General features: G+C 33.5%; 3 protein-coding genes across 3 annotated transcripts; 2 read left to right on the top strand and 1 right to left on the bottom strand.

Annotated features, from left to right (window-relative positions):
* Positions 1 to 5260: 5260 nt before the first annotated feature.
* On the top strand, positions 5261 to 7371 carry LOC126686135 (ABC transporter G family member 23). The gene has a single exon (XM_050380167.2). It carries the CDS (start codon positions 5273 to 5275, stop codon positions 7229 to 7231), a length of 1959 nt encoding a protein of 652 aa, XP_050236124.1. The 5' UTR covers positions 5261 to 5272; the 3' UTR covers positions 7232 to 7371.
* Positions 7372 to 10774: 3403 nt separating this feature from the next.
* LOC126688032 (mitogen-activated protein kinase homolog MMK1) lies at positions 10775 to 15775 on the top strand. The gene is made up of 6 exons (XM_050382593.2): positions 10775 to 11127; positions 11205 to 11334; positions 12853 to 12990; positions 14458 to 14790; positions 14921 to 15101; positions 15411 to 15775. Exons 1-6 carry the CDS (start codon positions 10886 to 10888, stop codon positions 15584 to 15586), a joined length of 1200 nt encoding a protein of 399 aa, XP_050238550.1. The 5' UTR covers positions 10775 to 10885; the 3' UTR covers positions 15587 to 15775.
* A 132-nt stretch (positions 15776 to 15907) lies between these two features.
* LOC126653455 (uncharacterized) lies at positions 15908 to 17773 on the bottom strand. The gene has a single exon (XM_050347353.2). It carries the CDS (start codon positions 17739 to 17741, stop codon positions 16017 to 16019), a length of 1725 nt encoding a protein of 574 aa, XP_050203310.1. The 5' UTR covers positions 17742 to 17773; the 3' UTR covers positions 15908 to 16016.
* Positions 17774 to 20679: the final 2906 nt, after the last annotated feature.

The raw sequence follows: 20679 nt of genomic DNA, 5'->3' as shown, positions 1-20679 counted from the left end.
TAATAAGATAGAAATTTAACTAATATTATACTGACCAAATATAATATTTTAATTTTGTAATTCAATCAAACTAAAAAATAGGTATTTCTACTAATTTGGAAACAATTTAGTTATTTTTTACATACTAAATTGGAGATAATTTAGTTACATATTCTAATTAGGACTTTAATTACAATAGTGATTAATTAAATACCTAATTAGTTAATGACTATAAAACTTTTATTTAGTAGTAAACTGAAAAGTATTATTTAGTAAATTTGCCTGTCCCCCCCAATTAGGGATGACAATGGGTAGGGGATTCCCCGTTCCCCGTGGGGACCCGTCTTTAATGGGGCGGGAAATCCCCATCAATTACCCCCATAGATACGGGGATGAGGGAAAATCATTCCCCAACCACGGAAATGGGGAGGGGACGGGGAGTATAGTCCTCACCCCATGTGGATCCCCATCCCCGTCCCCATGGGGATCCGATTTATATTTATGTATATTTATATTATATTATAAGTTTTAGTATGTTATTTATAATTTTAAATAATTTAACATAATTTTTTTTATTAGTTTCTATTAGTTATAAATATAAAATCTATACTATATATAAAAGCACGGATGGGGGGGGCAGGCAAATTTACCGAATAATCCTTTTAAATTTATCATTAAATAATGGTTTTATAGTAATTAACTAATTAGCTATTAAAGATATTTTATAATTAGAGTTTTAGTTAGAATTGAATTGTAATTTACTAAACGTCTAAACTTTTAGTTTGATTGAACTTAGTAAAAGTATTACGAGTCTCTTAGTGAGTCTCTGATTAAATACATTATTGTATGCAAATTAATCATGTCCATACTGTAATGGATTAAAAAACAAGTATTGAATTTATTCATCAATCCAACTTAGCATTAACGGCACAGAATTCTCTACTAATTGATAGGTTATGCATGTATAATGCATACATGTAAGTAATAAAGTATTTTTTTAACGGAATAAACATATATATAGGCGTGTATTGATAGCCGTGTGTATTAATATTTGCTTCCTTATTCAAGTTGTGTTGTCTTCCATAATTAACTCCTAATTCAAATTAAATTCTAATTGTATTTAATATTTAATATTAAAATAAATATCCTAATTTATAAAGACAAAAAAAACTTTTAATTAAGTCATTGTTTAGTAATAAATTAAAGGCCTAATTATTTAAAAAAATCTCACCTTATAATATTTTTTCGTTTATACCCTCATCTAGGAAAAAGTTCATTTGTATCCTTTTTTTAATTTTTCGTTCATTTCTACCCTAAAATTTAAATTTCTGACAATTAAATCAACTAAAGGATGAAAACATTATAAATGATTAATAATATTAATATTTAATTAGAATATAAGCTAAATATAAAGGATCATTTTGAATATTTTTTTAATTAAAAAGAGGTCAAATTAGCTCATTAGGGTAGAGACGAAAATGAAAAATCAAAAAAATAGTACAAATGAATTTTTTCCTAAATCAGGGTATAAACGAAAAAATATTATAAGGTGAGGATTTTTTAAATAATTAGGCCTAAATTAAAAACAAATATCACGATAAATTTGCCTGTTCACCCTACATTCGTGCTTTTATACTGTCAAAGCGGTGTTTCAAGTATAATTAGACACCATTGAATTTTAAAATAAAAATTAACCGACGTTATCACCAATTGATAATTATACACAGTTCAATATACAATAGTGGTGTATTGGTAGTTACATTGCTTAATATAAAATTGGCTTAAAAATTATTATAATTTTAATGATAAACTTATTTCTATTCTTTTTAGTTAATAGTCTAATTTCTATCCTTTTAGTTAATATTCAAATTCTATACACAATTATTAAAGCTATATTATAATTAGAGTCCTAATAGTGTGTAACTTTTTTAATTTTTAAAAATAGAGTCTAATTAAAATTTAAGCCGAACAAAAGATACAACAAAATTAAAATATTAGATGCTTAATTATAGAATAAATTATTTTAATCTTTAATAATACTATTTAAATTATTATTTATTCATATAAAATTCTAAATAAGATGAATTACTCCTCATAAATTACTATTTTAGTTATTATTTAATATTTTCTATTTAAATTATCTATTATTATAAACTTTGACTATCAATTAAAAGAAACTAAACTATTAAAATAAGCATTTAAAATATTAAATGAATTATCTATTATTTCAAATGTTATTTAATATTTTATATTTAAAAATAATTTCTAATTATAATACAGTTACTAATTACACATAATATAATCTCTATAATTCATAATAAATATAATTATGATAATTTGACGAGTCATACTACGAGCCACGTGCGTAGCACGTAATGCGAAACTAGTATTATAAAAGGTAATAGTATTTTTTATAATGATTTTTTTTCAAATATCTTATGAAAATAATAAAATTATTTATAAATTATATTTAATTGTACGGGGAACGGGGATCCCCATGGGGATGGGGAATCCATGGAAATGGGGACGGGGATGATTTTATCCCCATTAATTAAATGGGGACGGGGATGGGGATTCCCCATAGACGCGGGGATGGAGATGGGAATGGCTTTCCCGTCCCCGTTCCCGCGCTACCCCATTGCCATCCCTACCCCCAATCCGTGCTTTTATATATAGTATAGATATAGATTAGTATTCACAAATACAACATATGGGCAAGCTATTTTCTATATTGGATTCGTTTAATTAAATTCCTCTTATTTAAAAAATTAATTGCAAATTAAATTACGAATTTTATTCTAATTTGCAATTAAAACACGAACTTTAAAACTTGACAATATCAATCATTCAACTTTCACGTATCCAGTTTTTCACTTGATTGCTTGCTAAATATTGTATTTCGTCAAAAGTAATTTTCGTCAAATGTAACTTTGATAAGACGGGGAATTCTGAATTAGGAGCAGTCCTCTTGTTCTTTATGTGGCATGGATAAAACAGGTTTGCATACTGTTTTTCAATGCAAATTTGCTTAGTAATTTTGGTCCTATATTTTGGATTTTTGTCACATTTGCTTTGCTGGGTTGCGCCTTCATCTATATATTGAGCACTTCTTTTTGCTTTGCAATCTTTATCTTCGAGTAGACACCGCACTCTCTGGAAGCTGATTTTATTTTTCGGTATTTGACATCTCTGGAAAGTAAGAAATACTCGAGGAATCATGTCTTTACTTAGTGCTGTACATACTTCATATAACCCACCCAAACCAAAAAAATAAATTCAAACTCAAACTGATATTTACATTTTATTGATAAACCAATGGTTTATTAGACTGTTATAACCCAAACATAATATGTGGTCAGTTTATACGGGTTACACATTTGTATTTCACAGGGCCATTCTTTTATACTTCAGCAAATTTCTTAACCATCAATACTTTTTTAATACTTCTTTATGGCCTAGTTTATTTAGTTCCTATAAGCTGTTCAAATACATTATGTTTGGATATATTAGGTTATTATTAGTAGAGGTGGCCACGGTTCATAATCATGCGGTTTCGGTTCGGAACCACCGGGTCTCGATTTAAAAAAAAGTGGAACCGGCCCGGAACCGCCTAAGAGACGGTTCGGAACCGGACGGTTCCAGTTTCGGTTTAGGACAGTTTAGAAAAAATATTGAAAATTAAATTAAAATTTTGATTACTAAAAAATGTAATTTAACAATAAAATAACTCACGGAGATAGTTTTACAAGAAAATAAAAAAAAAATTGAAAATAATATATTAACCAAAATTTTTACTAAAACAAATATAACATATATTTTATTGCAAATATATATATATTATATAATAAAAATATAATATATATTTTTTATCAACGGGTTCGACCCTTGAACCGCCGGTTCCGATTAAAATTTTGATTACTAAAAAATATAATTTAACAATAAAATAACTCACGGAGATAGTATTACAAGAAAATAAAAAATTATTTTTTTGAAAATAATATATTAACCAAAAAGTTTACTAAAACAAATATAACATATATTTTATTGCAAATATATATATATTATATAATAAAAATATAATATATATTTTTTATCAACGTGTTCGACCCTTGAACCGCCGGTTCACGGTTCAACAAATTTGGAACCAGCCCGAAACCGCCCTTTCTATGATTCCGGGCCGGTTTTAGTCCGGTTCCGGGTTTGACCGGTTCCGGGCCGGTTCACGGACTGATCCAGCCCATGGCCAGCTCTAATTATTAGTTTACATTGAATTGAAACATAGTAGAGTGTTCAATATTGAATATAAAATAAAATAAAAATTATTAATTTTGAGAATTTATATTTGAAAAGGATGGCTCCAAAATATACTTTTTCTTATATTTTTTATTTTAATTTTTTTTAAAGTATAATTTAAAGATTGCCAAAAAAGTATAACTTAATTTCGAATGGTATATTTTAATTGTTTTGATGCATATGGAATGATTTTTTTTACTTAATATAATATGTTAAATATTTTATATTAATTTGAATACTAAAAAAGATTAAAGAAAAAAATTAAATATAAAAAAGTTCAAGATGATCAGTTAAATAAGGTTGGGCATGTATGCGCAGCACTCACTCTATCAGATGCCACAAGATATGGCTGGGGTGATGCACCACAGTTCTCCATGCCTAGAGGAATATGATTATGTGAAACTTCAAATCCAAAGAAAATAAAATTACATAATCCATATAAACCTCTTAACTGAGAATAGTTAAATCGGTATAACCCAAATAAATTGTGTCCTAATCCAGTTTAATATTAAAATTCCGTTTGGGTCCAAAAAATTTCATAACCCACCCCAACCAGAATTTGAACACCCCTAACTTTACTTATACGGGCAACGACGTTTGCCGTTGTATAGATTTTTTGTAGCGATTCTTAATTTGTATTCTTGACACTTTTACCATCCATTTTTTTGTAGGCGTGCTAATCCACCTATCATTTATCTAAAAAAAGTATCTTTCAGAAAGAAAAAAAAATATTTGTTGATTTTTACTTTTAAATAATAAGTCGCACTTCGAGTGCTATAATTATTCTAAAATACTGAACATAGTCAACTTTCTTAGATAACCAAACTCTGCCAAACTTTTGTTCCACCAATTTCAATTAATTAGCAAAAGAATATCCTTGTTTGGAAAATCAACCATTTTTTTTTTTATCTTTGGTTGGTCCAACTCCCATACCTCACCTTTTTTTCTTCCTCAATATATTTACTAATCCTTATTGCCAAGAGAGTAATTAAACTAAAATATGGCTTCTTGTTTCACCAAACAAGGCATAGAAGAAGACTCAATTATTCTCTTCTCTACTTCTTCTGATCATTCCCATGAGGAATCCGCCAGCTCCTCCTCTTCTTCTCCCCACTCACCACCACCGCCGTCACCTCCATCGCCACCACCGCCGTCTCACCATTCTCAAATATCTTACAGACTTACAGTAACAAATCTTTCCTACACCATATCTCCTAGTAACTCAATGTCTTCTTCTTTTTTTCACTTTCTACAAAACCCTAACCCTATTAACATACTCCATTCTGTCTCTTTCCAAGCAATAAGCTCCGAGATTCTTGCCATTGTCGGTCCCAGCGGTACAGGAAAATCTAGTCTTCTTCGGTTTATATCCGGAAGAGTAAAAGATAAAGATTTTACTCCCAAAAGTATATCGATAAATGATCGATATATATCCAATCCTTCTCATTTGAGGAAGATTTGTGGGTTTGTAGCACAAGAAGATAATCTACTTCCTTTACTTACGGTGCAAGAAACATTAATGTATAGTGCAAAATTTAGGCTCAAAGGGTTAAGTATGAGCTCAAAAGATAGAGAAAAATTAGTAGAAAGTTTGATGATGGAGCTTAAACTTTCTCATGTTGCTCATAGTTTTGTTGGTGATGAAGAAAAAAGAGGAATTTCTGGTGGAGAAAGAAAAAGAGTATCAATTGGTGTTGAAATGATTCATAATCCTGCAATTTTAATTCTTGATGAGCCAACTTCTGGATTAGATAGTAGTTCAGCTTTTCAAGTTATTGATCTTCTTTCAACAATGGCAAAAGAAAAATCAAGAACAATTGTGTTATCTATTCACCAACCTAGCTATAGAATTCTAAGATTCATTCACAAATTTTTAATCTTATCTCATGGTTCTGTTGTTCATAATGGTAGCTTGGATTCACTGGAGCAAACTATTTCTAATTTGGGATTTCAAATTCCGATTCAGTTAAATCCTCTCGAATTCGCAATGGAAATCATACATACACTTGAAGATTCCTCAACTCATATGATCACATGTCCTTTCGAAAACAATAATGATGAATCATTTGGTGATCAATTTAATTATGAAGATATCAAGAAAAAGGGTATTTTTTATGACTATTTTAATTTATTTGAGATTATTTATTTATGTTCAAGATTTTGGAAGGTTATTTATAGGACAAAGCAACTTTTCTTGGCAAGAACAATGCAAGCAATTGTTGGAGGATTAGGGTTAGGTAGCGTGTATATCAAGGTAAGAAAAGATGAAGGAGGAATTACCGAAAGATTAGGGTTTTTTGCTTTTAGCTTAAGCTTTCTCTTATCTTCAACAGTTGAAGCACTTCCAATTTATCTTCAAGAAAGGAAAATTCTAATGAAAGAATCATCAAGAGGAGCTTATAAAATCTCTTCTTATATGATAGCTAACACCATAATTTTCATCCCGTTTTTATTCGCCGTCGCGATTCTCTTCTCCGTGCCGGTTTACTGGCTCGTCGGACTTAATCCTTCAATTTCCGCCTTCATCTTCTTCAATTTTATAGTTTGGCTTATTATTTTAATGGCCAGTTCTTTAGTTCTTTTCTTAAGCGCAATATCGCCCGATTTCATATCGGGAAATTCTTTGATTTCCACAATTCTTGGAGCTTTTTTTCTATTTTCAGGCTATTTCATTCCGAAGGAGAACATACCTAAGTACTGGATGTTCATGTATTATGTTTCTATTTATAGATATCCATTAGATTGTCTTTTAATAAATGAGTATTGGAGTATGAGAAGTGAGTGTTTTTCTTGGAAAAATGATGAATGTTTGATTAGTGGTGATGATGTGTTGAAGAGTAGAGGACTTGATAAGGATATTAGGTGGATTAATGTTGGAATTATGTTGGGGTTTTTTGTGTTTTATCGTTTGCTTTGTTGGATCATTCTTGCTCGAAGGGCTTCAAAATCAACTATTTGATTAATTATTTAAGTCCTATTTAATATTAGATTGATTGTGATGGAATTTATCCTCAGCTTTAATGTAATTATAATTAAAGAATTGTAATTCATAGTATTATCAAAATCATTGGGTACGTAGTTTATAACCTTTTTAAACAATTAGTTCTCAAAATTTATGTCTCGGAGTTTAAATTAGTCACTTTTAACCTTTTTAGTCAATTAGATCTCTAAAATAGTGTTTCATAGTTAAATAAATATATATGAATATAGATTGGGGATTAATTGACCCCGAGACCCAAGTTTTGTGATCTATAAGCTAAAAATGACTTATTTTAACTCGAAATACAAATAATTGGATCTAATTGACTAAAAAGTTAAAAATAACATATATGACACCGAGACGCGAGTTCAAGGATCGGGTTGACAGTTTATCCAAATTTAATTTGTTTGCATTAGGGGTGATCATTTGGACGGTTCGGTCGACAACCTCTTAACCGAATTTACAGTTCGATCGAATAGATAAAAACCGAACCGGCCGAATAAAAAAAATATTTAAAACCGAACTGACTGAATAGGTCGGTTAATTTGGTCGGTTTGGTTAAACCGAGAAATATATTAAAAAAATGAAAGAAAAAAAATCAGATCTTTCGGGTTAGTATTGAACTATTTTTTTAATCAACTAGGCTCTAAAATTTGTATTTTGGATCAAATAAATCACTTTTAACCTTTTTAAACTAGTGTTTCGGAGTCAAATAACTCACATATATGAGGTATATTGGAATTAATTAATCTGAGACCGAAGTTTTGAGATCTAAAAGTTAAAACGAACTTACTTTATCTTGATACACAATCTTTTTCTATCTAATTGACTAAAAAAATTAAATATAACATACATGATCCTGAGACATAAGTTCGAGAATCGGGTTGACTGTTTATCTAAACTAATGTGTTTGTATTAGGGGTGAGAATTCGACCTGTTCGATTTGACAACTGTTTAACCAAATTAACTATTCGACCAAATTGTCAAAACCGAACCGATTGAATAAGAAATTTTGACCAAAAATCAAAATGACGAAAAAAACTTAAAATCGTGAAACGACTAAATAGGCCGGTTTGGTTAAAACAGACAAATAGATGAGAAAAAAATAGAAAAAACAAAAAAACTCAGATTTTTTTGGTTAATTCAGTCAGTTCGGTTTTAAAATTTAATTTAAAAAATCAAAAATTAATTCGTTTGTAATCACATCTCCAATTCCTTAACCTTATAGAAAAATTCTTTCACAAGTCCAAGTTTTTTTATCAAAGCACAAGTCCAAGTCATATAGTACGTATATGTGTTTCCTCTATTTGAGTTCCAAAAAGCTATAGTTTAGGTTTAGTTTCCGATCATTCTCAAAACAAAAAAAATAAAAGGTTTAGTTTCCGATGAAGCAGGCAAATATGCAGGCAAAATTTAGATACATTTTTCATATACAATTAAAACATGATAAATATATCCTGAATACATATTATTGATAAATAATTTCTATAATTTACAAAGCATATATATGACATATTTTTTATTTTAATATATGTTATAGATAAATTTCAACTACTCGTAAGTTATATATTCAATGCGTTAAGTATATAACTCAAATACAAATACTATACATATTCGACACATCTTTTGTACATATCAGAAATAGTTTAGACGTATATTTTTTATTTTAATATATGTAATATGTGTGTATTTTAAGATGTATTATTATCAATAGATCTCTGATAAATTATTGATAGATCTCTGATACATTGTGGATAGTAGTGGTTGTAATTCAAGTGAGGATGTTTATATTGATAAAAGTTGAGTTAAAAAAATCATAACTTATAATCAGATATGTCTTTAATACATATTTGATACATAACAGATACATTAATGATACATGTTTGAATTTTTGACAAAATGATGCGTGACTGATGCACGCATCTGACGCGCGTGTCAGACGCATGTCAGACGTGTTTTTGACCTATTCTAACGCGTTTTTGACCTTTTTTAATTTGTTTTATGTGTAAAATGTGTTGCATTTTCATTGGGAAGGTATTAAATGTAAAATTTCAATTTTTTGAGATGCTTATATAATATTTCAGCAAATTTAGCATTGTTGTTATTTTTTTCCTCTTTTTATATAGTTTTGTTATTTTCTCTATTTTTAAAGGACTCATATAAATATGAGACCCTTTGAAGTATGGGGCCCTAGACTTATGCTTTAGTGGCCTACGTCTAAGGCCGGGCCTGATTGAAACTAAAAAACCAGAGATTTAAGGCTACTGTTTACTTTACCATTAAAACTCAACTTGTGTTGAACCAATAAAGAAAACAACTTCACCAATTCACTTCACCTTAATCTAATAATCCTATTTCTCACCAATGGCCATTGCGAAACAATTAACTACTTTAAACATTTACAAGCTCATAATTATGAATAATGATGGTAAAAATAAATTACAAATTGCTTAACTTTGCTTGTGCTCTTCAGAATCCTCCATTACTCAATTAGAAATTAAGGATCACAATTCTGCACACAAAAACAGACAAAGAGGAGTTAAATTCCAAAAACAAAACTTCATTTTTTAGTATAATTAAAGGTTATTAATACTATATAGCACAACTTTAAGTGTTTTTTTCAATTTAAGCACATACTAATACTACCATTTGTCTCAAATATCAGCACTACCTTTCAAATATTTATATTTATTAGCCTACGTCACGTTTCCAGCCATTGAAATCCAACGTGGCGCCAGCGCCAGCGTGGCCTTCTTTATACGACGTCGTTTTGGATTATTCCTACCATATAGCACGAACTACCATTTTGTCTCAAATATTAACACAACCTTTCAAATATTTTTAAATTTTAACCTAAAATCTATTTCCGACTATTGAAATCCAATGTGCACATTTGAGAATAATAAATGCACAAATTTCTGTGATTACAACATCTAAACATCAGTTTCAACCCCTAGACGCCTTAGTTTATTATTCAACTCGTTTTCTTATATCGCTTTTGTCTATTGCTAGTGTTGTTGTCTATTTAATTGTTAATTGTTTTTCATTTATTCTCTTTAAAATAAAAAACACCATTAGCGATGTTCTAACAATTTATAAATTGAAAATTTAATTTTAAACCAAACCAAGGGCATAGCCTCGATTCAAACTTGAAAGGGGAATTTTTGACGTAATAAAATAAAATATATTAATTTGTTAATTTTTTTGCCGTAAAATATATAAACAAAATTTATTTGTGTAAGCATTTGATTTAAAAAAGATAAATAATTATTTTTATTTCCGTGACGGAGGATCCAATGTCAATAAAAATAGAAGTATTAAAAATTAATTTTAACAAATAAAAATAATATGACTCATTCGAAAAAAATAAATAATAGAGGAATTCAAATGTACTTTTTGATTTTGTCCAAATTTTTCTCTAAAAGCTTAACTAATTAATGTGAGTGACTCTCACGTGGATAATTGTCACTTTCTCCACATTCATAGCAAAGCAATAAACAGAAAAAATCAATTAAATAAAAACAAAAACATAATTGTCTCTCTGTTAAAACCAAATCTACAGATCTGTTGACCACAAAAAAACATCACTTACAATTAACCACCCCAAAATTTACAGATTTCACCTACTCACCAATGGATGCTGCAGCTCCGCCACCTGACACCGATATGGAGGATGCTTCCGCCGCTTCCTCCGTCGCACAACACCACCACAATCAGCCTCCTCCTCCTCCCACAGGTATGGAGAGTATTCCGGCCACGCTCAGCCACGGTGGAAGATTCATTCAATACAATATCTTCGGTAACATATTTGAAGTCACCGCTAAATATAAACCTCCGATTATGCCAATCGGAAAAGGCGCGTACGGCATCGTTTGGTAAGCTTTTCATTTTCTATTATTTTTTGTTAATTCAATGAATTTTTGATTTATGTGTGATTTGTTGTAATTTGTAGCTCGGCGTTAAATTCAGAAACGGGAGAAAATGTAGCAATAAAGAAAATTGCGAATGCTTTTGATAATAAAATTGATGCTAAACGGACTCTTCGTGAGATCAAGTTGCTTCGTCATATGGATCATGAAAACGTCAGTGAGTGCATTTTTTTATGTTTTATTTTGATTTTTATGAAGGATTCGAGAAATAAATGAAATTAAAAATGATGTCTGTTTTTTATTATGAGAGAATTAGTTTTCTGTTTTAGAATTGTTGTGTTGGATTTTACATCAATTTAATGAACAGTTAACAGATTATGGTATAAGTGTTATTATTGTCACTCTAATTATGGAAAAGTAGCTAACCAAGCTCTTAACATGAATTTGATGCGGTTCTAGTTATATCGTTGTCTTTGCATTAGCAAATCACGAGATTATTCAATTATTTATACTTGGTTAGAGCCAGAAAAGTGAGGACATTGATCATTTTGTTGGCGTTGGAATTTCAGCTCTTCTTTTTTAGCCTTGCCATTTATTATATTATTGCCATTTTAATCTAAGTGGTTTTAATTTAGCTTATTGTCATCTGCTTTTAGAAGAGTGTTCTATTAGCATTTTCACAAAAATATGGGTCAAATATACTTTTTAGAGGGACCTGATATTTCCTAATATGTCTTGTATCAAAATGCCTAATTCCCTCTTGTCATATAGTGGACCCCTTACTTCTCAAGTAGCGTTTACTAATAATCATTACATAGATGGATGGAAGTGTGTAGAATTGGACGGTCAAAACTTTAGTACTAGCTTGAGACTAGATGATAGTCATAGATATTGGTTGAAATTTGTCTTCTAGTATTTTGAATGTGGATTGGATCCACTTTAGGACGATGTTGGTTGTCATCACTTGTAGATCCTTTTTGTTACTTCTATTGGCATGCACTTGGCTTAAGCATATGATGTTTTGCGAAACATCTACTTCATGACTACTTTTTAGATTATATTCTCTCTTTGGCTAAGAGAGGATCGGTTCAGAGACATCTTAAGTTTATTTCAAATTCAAGTTGAACTTTTAAAAAACTTGTTAGGACTTTATTTTACAAGAAATATTGTTCTATTTCTACAATTCCCTCCTTTTTTAACTCTTAACATCACTACACTATGATGTTGATCCTAAGTTTAATACACTGTTTCTGGAGTTGAAGTTTTACTTGAGGAAGCAGGTGCTAGAATTTAAAAACATGTAAAATAAGTGGTTTCTTTTCTCTGTTGACGCCATTAGCTAAAGGATGGTTGTGGAAAGTTGTATATTTGGAATTAAATATTTAAAGTAAAACACACCAATGCCAAAATTGGTGAAATATTGAAGTTTGGATTCAGATGAAAGTTGGCGATAAATTCTTTGATTAATTGATGCTTATAGATGTAAAGTTAAATAATGGGATGCAATGATATCAGTTATTTTTCATGTTGTAAAATAAAAATGTTATGTGGCAGTTCTTTATTATTCGTATTGAAATACCATATGATCTTTATGCCTTTCCTTGTGTATGAATTTCACCTTTGCCAATTGCTATCGTTTTTGTTCAATGAATTTTCTTTAGGAGAAACAATCTTATATCATGTCTCCATTGGACTTTATTTTCATTACAATCACTGGTATTTGTCTTGCAGGTTGTTGCTATCAGGGACATAATCCCTCCACCCCTGAGGGAATCGTTCAATGATGTTTACATAGCTTATGAGTTAATGGATACTGATCTGCATCAGATCATTCGTTCAAATCAAGCATTATCAGAAGAGCATTGCCAGGTTGGTATTTATTTGTTTGTTTAGCGCGTTAGCTTTTAGATCACATGTTCCTTTTAGCTGTGTCTGGTTGTATAGGCTTTAGCTGTTGTACAACAGATATTATATACCATACTAGCTAGTATTGAACAAGCAATTCATTTAGGAGGTGAAGAGGCAATTCCTCTAGTATATAAGAAAACTAGAGTCAAATTGAAAGAAAAATTGTGAAATTGATGTTTTGCACTATTTATTTGGGATTGGCACTGTGTTATGGCTTCATTCAATATGGTTCTCTTGAGCACTGAACTTATGAATGATTAGACTTCCCTTGCATGTGTTAATCAGTTACTTTGACCTTTAGTTCTCCATGGTACCCTTTCTTCTTTTTCTGTACTGTATCAATTGTTGAAGTGGTGATGATATATAGTGCATGTAAATGTTATTTAATCTGATTAATTACTAGAGTTTGGATAGGTATAGCAGCTATAATTGTAGCTTCACCTTTCAGAAATTTCATTGTAATATTTGGAATCTCAACAAGGGTTTTGGAATATAGAGAGAGGGAAATATGGTGGAGAGCCTGTAGTGTATTGAAGGGGCCGAATAAGATAGGCTTTGGACCTAGGACTTATTGTATGCAAATGGTAGCAAAACTATTCATATGTTTCTTAAGTAGTTTAGTGATATTTCTATTCATGACACTGGCAGGTTTATCCGAACGCCATTATGCACTTTTCTCTTTTACTTTATTACCTGCCATGGACAAGATACTAAGATTCTGTTGTATCTAGTTTATACTATATAGTCCTTGCAAGTCAGAAATGAATTAGTTGACTCCCTATTAGTTTCTCCTTATTTATATGCTGTTGACACATATTGAGGTAATTTCTAGAATCAGGGACCATTTATTACTCATCCTTTAGCATGAAAGCATTTTTTTTCTCATGAAGATTTCCTCTTCTCCCTTGAGAGATCATGTTTGGTAAATTATGAGTAGATGCCGAGAATAGTTGGAATGCTTTTCTTAAGCATTCAAGTCTTTTTGGTGGAAGATTGAGGGCCAGAGCAATTTTCCTTGCGCGTGAGGAAAGGAGTAATAATGAGATAATGCGTTTCTTCTGCTTTATTCTGCTGAGAAATCATGCATGCATATCGATCACTATGTTCATTAGTTAATAGTTTCACGCTTGCCATTTGGATTCATGTTCATTTATTTCAAATATCCAGAACAAATGTAGAAGAACTAAAAAATTGAATTTTATTAATAACCAATATATTTTCATCATCCTTAATGATCGTGATCTTCTAAATATAAAATAAGGGGGGTTTTAGAGCATTTTCTTAATTTATTTACAGTAAGTATGGCTTTGTATTTCCTCGTTAATATCTCTATGTATTCTTTGATTCTGTCTTTTACTCGCATTTATCTTTCATTATTGTATGTTGAAGAACTACAGGTGCAATCTAATTATATTATGTTTTGTGCAGTATTTTTTGTATCAAATTCTCCGAGGATTGAAATATATACATTCTGCAAATGTTCTGCATAGGGATTTAAAACCAAGCAATCTTCTCCTGAATGCAAATTGTGATCTCAAGATATGTGATTTTGGTTTGGCTCGTGTTACCTCAGAAACTGATTTCATGACAGAATATGTTGTCACTAGATGGTATCGCGCACCAGAGCTGCTGTTAAACTCTTCAGATTACACTGCAGCTATTGATGTATGGTCAGTAGGTTGCATTTTCATGGAGTTGATGGATCGGAAGCCTCTATTTCCTGGCAGAGATCATGTGCATCAGCTTCGTTTGCTTATGGAGGTATTGTATTACATATTGCCAACAGGAATGTGAATTAATTTACTGTATCCATGGCTCATATCATGGAAACAAGTTTTTGCAATTTGATAATATTTGTTTTTTCTTGATACTTATTGCAAACTGTTTGCAGCTAATTGGCACTCCATCAGAGGCGGAATTGGGATTTCTTAATGAGAATGCAAAGAGATACATTCGTCAACTTCCTCTTTATCGTCGCCAATCTTTCACCGAGAAGTTCCCAACTGTCCACCCTTCAGCTATTGATCTGGTTGAAAAGATGTTAACGTTTGACCCCCGACTGAGGATAACTGGTAATTTCGTATTCCTTGATGTTCTAGTCATTGCTTGTTAATTAGATGGCACACGCTTTGACCTTACGTGGAGATTTTCCTACAATGACAAATTCTTCATAGGTTCTGTGAATTACCTTGTTTAAACTCACTTCGACTAATTTTGAAGATCTCAATTATCTGGCAAGTCCAGTCTGCATAATTAGTTTGTTGATGCCAGTAATTGTGTAGATTTTTTCTAGGTTTCATCATTGCAAGTATTTTGCCCTGCATTTTTTTCTGCATGATCAAGCTGCTAATTTGAAATTGCTTAATTTTATGGTTCTGCAGTCGAGGGCGCGCTTGCTCATCCCTATTTGACATCACTTCATGACATAAGCGACGAGCCAATCTGTACGACCCCCTTCAACTTTGACTTTGAGCAGCACGCTTTGAGTGAAGAACAAATGAAAGAGCTGATTTACCGGGAGGCTCTTGCATTTAACCCGGAATATCAGCAACAATGAAAAACAAACATTTTCTGGAATAGCAAGTTGATTGTGGCTTTTGATCACTGTTCGGATGCTTTTAATATTAATTTCTTCATGTACATATGATCCACCAAATTAAATGCAGGTGGTTCTTCAACTGTTGAAATGGTGTTTGTATTGCCCACTTGCTTGAATTTAGTTCTTTATTTTAAATGTGCTTTCAAATACTGTTTTTGGGTTTTATAATTCCATATTGCTACTTAAGCTTAAACCAAAGAAATTGAAGCTCAATTACATAAAAACCAAGAATTTAATATATAATTCGAATAAGTTAATATTGTTTATACATGTCAAAATTCTTGAACTATGGAAGATCATACAAACTACTCACAACTGCTAAACCAACTGCCGCAGTTAAAAAAAAGATTTAAAGTCTAGTCTTAAACTATCTAAAATAATTTAGCATCTATCTTTCAACAGATGGGGAGGCATTCAAATCAACTCCGAAAAGAGTTATTTTTGTACAACTTGATTTAGCTTGAGTTTCAGGATTTGCCTGAACTTTATTCAATCTGACTTGACCTTCAGGATTTGCCGGAACTTGATCCAATCTGAGTTGATCTTCAGGATTTGCCTGAGCTTGATTCAAACTGTCAGCAATTTTCCTATGATAGGTTTTATGACCTCCAAGTGCCTGCCCGGTAGAAAATTTCTTGTAGCAAATATTACACTCGTAACTCTTTTCTATTAAATTATCAACCGATGATCCTGCTACGATACTTAACGAGCTGCTGTCTCCTCCTAAAGCAGCTTTCTCAGCTCTCTCCTTTCTGTTATGTGAAGCTATATGCCCACCGAGAGCTCGAAAATCATTGAAAACGTGATGGCATATTAGACATTCATAAGTACTCTTCATAAGATCATCATCGCTCTTCATCTTTCTATTATGTGAAGCCATATGCCCGCCAAGTGCTCGAAAATTATCGAACTCCTGCTTGCATTCCTTACATTGGTAAACATTCCTCTTCGGCTCAACCAATCCCGTCACTTCCGTTAGCTTGACGACCTTGTTCTTCTTCGTCGTCTGCATCACTACCGGCTTGTTTATCTCGTCCCCGTAACAATATTTCCTTTTCCTATTAGCAACACTAATTCCCCGATCCGATTCCGTATCGGAGCAATTATCAACACTCTCCCTCTCCGGTAATGCCAATGTTTCTTGACGACTTCTTATATCATCAAGAACCTCTTGTAAAAATTTATCCATGTCACCAATATCCAAACTTGATAATTTGAGTTTAAGTTCGGCTTTCGTAGTTTTACCATCTCCGCAACCTTTGAGAATTTCCCGCACTCCCGAAAGCTTTTCAATGGTTAAAATAGTGTTCCTACATGCATCCATATCTGAATTAACGTTACGCATTAATCTCAGATTATCCATCTGTAAAATCAGCGCTTCCTCAATTTTTTGATAAATTTCAAAATACACTGCTCCGGAATATGATCTCTTTTTCTTGAATTCCCTCGGCCAGTCCTGTAATTCAAAACCAACACCAACCACTTCACTTGTCGGAGCAGCAGCCGCGGAAGAATCAACGATATCATCTTCGATACCGAGAACTCCACTCGTGGGAGCTGGGGCGGATTCGGAGGCTGACTCAACAATATCATCAGGTTCCATACCGACAACTCCACTCGGGGGAGCTGGGGCGGATTCGGAGGGTGAATCAACAATATCATCAGGTTCCATACCGACAACTCCATTCGCGGGAGCTGGGGCGGATTCGGAGGCTGAATCAACAATATCATCAGGTTCCATACCAACAATATTATCAGGTTCCATACCGACAGCTTCATTCGCGGGAGCTGGGGCGGATTCGGAGGCTGAATCAACAATATCATCAGGTTCCATACCGACAACTCCACTCGCGGGAGCTGGGGCGAGTTCGGTGATATCATCAGCTTCCATACCGACAACTCCACTTGTCGTGGGAGCGGCCGCGGGGGCCGTAGAATCAGCTAAATCATCAAAATCTTCTTTTTTAAGAGTGTTACTGTAATAATTACCGGTCGAAAAAGTCGAGGTATAGTGGTGGAGTATGTTGTTAGTTTGTTCCGAATAACGAAAAGAATTTGCTGTGTTAATTGTTAAGCAACAATCAGTGAAGAACATGTTCATATCCAAAATCATAATCAAACGTTAATATGAAACAGTTCTGAAAGTGAGAGATAAAGGAAGAAGTAATGGAGCTGAAGAGTGTTACTATGTGGTATTTATAGGTACTAAGTAATTGGTGTTAAAATTGAGAATCCTAATAGAATAAGGACTTTACAATAATACTGTAATTAAGTTGTTGAGTCGGTGTTGAATACGGATTTTATTTATTTCCTTTAACTTGATTTTATATTGCACTCGAGTTTTACTATTTAAGAAACACTAACTAACTGATTTTGGAAAAGTAAAAAAAAAAGATTCTTACTTTGTTTATATTGCCAAAATACTTCTTGGTCAAGTATTTTGTGTTCATAATTCGCCGGATAAAAACTCATTCCTACTTAACTAAACATTTTGGGTTCACTTTCCGAGCATCGTCCCGCTTTCAAAATTCCCCGAAAATTTTGTCGCTATAATTGATTTTTATCTGGTTCGGTCTGTATTAATTAGGATAGTGGCTGCAGATATCGGGCAATATCTATCGTAAATAATACTAGAATTTCTCATAAAAATACTTATTTGTATTAGCCTGTTTATAAAAAAATGCCTTCGTTTTGTTATTTTCACAAAAACATGGCCCTTTTTTTATAGGCTTAATTCCTTAAAAAACCCCCACCTTGCACTTTTTCTTCGTTTATACCCTGACCTTGTAAAAACACCATTTGTACCTGTTCGCCTGGAAATATTCCGGACTCGAATCTTTGAATTTATAATCGGGATCGGTTTGAGGTTTGATACTTTAACGAACCTATGCAGATATTCACAGGGCTTGTTTGGTTAAAGACACTTAACCACGTGATCTAAAAGATAATAATCTGGGAGTCACGGACTCAGGCGAGATTAATACCGAAAACTACTCCTAAATTAAAACAATCCGGAGATTGCGGGATAAAAAGCACTGGGCTTGGTTTTTGATTGATTGATTTGTTGATACAAAAATAATAAAGCTCTGAGCTATTTATAGCTCCTCATAACTAAGACTCCTAATTTAACTAGGACTAAAACTCTGAAAGCAAATTACTCCTATCGAGCTACAAACTCCTAATAAAATAGAAAAAGCAATAATAAAAAGGCTTTCCGTTGGGCCTTAATCCCTGATAAGCCCACATGAAGCTCGGTCCGGTAATTATTTGGGCCGGTGTAAACAATGCCCCCAACAAGTCTGAAATGTTTATCTTTTGGGCTTGTTCTCCCTTCTCAGCGCTTCCAAGCCCACTACTGAGGCCCAAGTCATTCGAAAAAACTTAAAGGGGTGCGCATCTATTGACCTTTCGGTACCCCCTTTAAGCCACGTCGTCTCCAGCTGTTCTCCACGATGCCACATTTTGGCCCCACGACCTTTCGGCTTCCTCTGATTTTGTCATTTAACAAAAATACCATCTCATTTTTTCACTCACCTATTCTCTCTGCCTTTATCAAGCTTTCTCTCTCCTCAGCAACCTCGAGCAATTCACCAAGTCTCCTCTGGTAAGTTTTCGCCCTAGCTTCTTTCATCTCTGATTCGCCTCTTTTAATCATTCGCCCAACTGAGAAGTCTTTATTTACAGTTATCATGGCTGCCCCCAACGATACCATCGCCTCCCAAGTGACCGATAAGATTACTGAGATCCGTACTGCAGCTCCGAATACCGACTTTCAGATAATAATAAAAACTAGTGACAATCAAGAATGCGTCGGTCCAATTCTTGTCTCGCCCAGCCATCTGTGCGACATTGCTACCCCGTTCCATGAAGAAGTACCACCTCGCTTTTCACTCCCTCATCAATCATCTATCTGGGTAAACACCATGTTCCGAAACTGGCCGACCGAACACAAGGGATACCAAGAATGGGTCACCAGACTAAAACCCCACTTCGGCCAACTATGGAAGGACATAGGTCTTTACGACATGATCAACCTCTGCAAGGCAAGCAGGCCGATAGCGAAGCACTACATTATGGGCGCTTCTCTCTTCTGGTCAACCGCCGTTCATTGCTTTTGTTTCAAGTTCGGCATGATGACGGTCACTTTGTTGGACATGGCGGCCATTCTCAACGTTCCAATCATCGGCGAGCGTATATCGCCCAATCTTGACGCTGAACTGCCCCCATTCAAACTGACAAAGGCTCAACGAAGCTACGGCCCCTTCATCAAACTGTTCATGGGCGAAGAACATTACAAGCCCGAGGTGAAGGAACACATTGCCTTCCTCGCCTTCTTCATAGCCAAGTTCGTCCTCTGTACCTCCTCCTTCAGAGTGACCACAGACTGCTTTACCCTGGCCGCTGCTCTTGCTGAAGGGCGAAAATGCAACATTGGGGAGTTCATGCTTGCCCATCTGTACCGAAGCCTGAATGAAATCGCCCCTCACGGCGAAAAGAGAACCTTTCAATGCCCAAGTGGGCCCCTGTGGGTGTTGCAGTTGTGGCTGGCCTTATACTTCCCTGAGCTCTTCGAAGTCGGCCCTCAGATCAAAGCCGAACTTTGCGGCTACCAATTAATCGCCGCTGGTACTCGCCTGCCTCACGTGTTGGATGTGTTGGAAGTTTTTACCAACTCTGTCAGGGCTTCGGCGTTGTTCTGCCCACTCCTCAACTTGAAGTATCTCCCTTCATGGTTCTTCGTCGCCTGGGATTGTGAAAATACAGATGAAGCCAAAGCCGATCCATGGGTGAAACTAGGGGGACAATACTGGGGCAGTTCTCTAAAGTCACGAAACCTTATCGCCGGTTTGGAATATAACCGTAGCAGCATTGAAGCCTATTGCCCCAACTATGTCGCCCGCCAATTCGGCTATTGCCAAGGAATTCCCTGTCCTTTGTTGATCTCCGTCAACAACCGCGGGACCTATAAACCATCAATCGAAGATTACCCTGACCTTCAGTTTATTCTTCGCCTTAATCGTGCTTATCTTCCCCAAATTTCTGAAATTTCT

The sequence above is a fragment of the Mercurialis annua genome, linkage group LG6, assembly GCF_937616625.2.
Source record: "Mercurialis annua linkage group LG6, ddMerAnnu1.2, whole genome shotgun sequence".
Taxonomy (NCBI): domain Eukaryota; kingdom Viridiplantae; phylum Streptophyta; class Magnoliopsida; order Malpighiales; family Euphorbiaceae; genus Mercurialis; species Mercurialis annua.
Note: the sequence above shows the minus strand (reverse complement) of the source record. Positions and strands in the feature narration are given on the sequence as shown.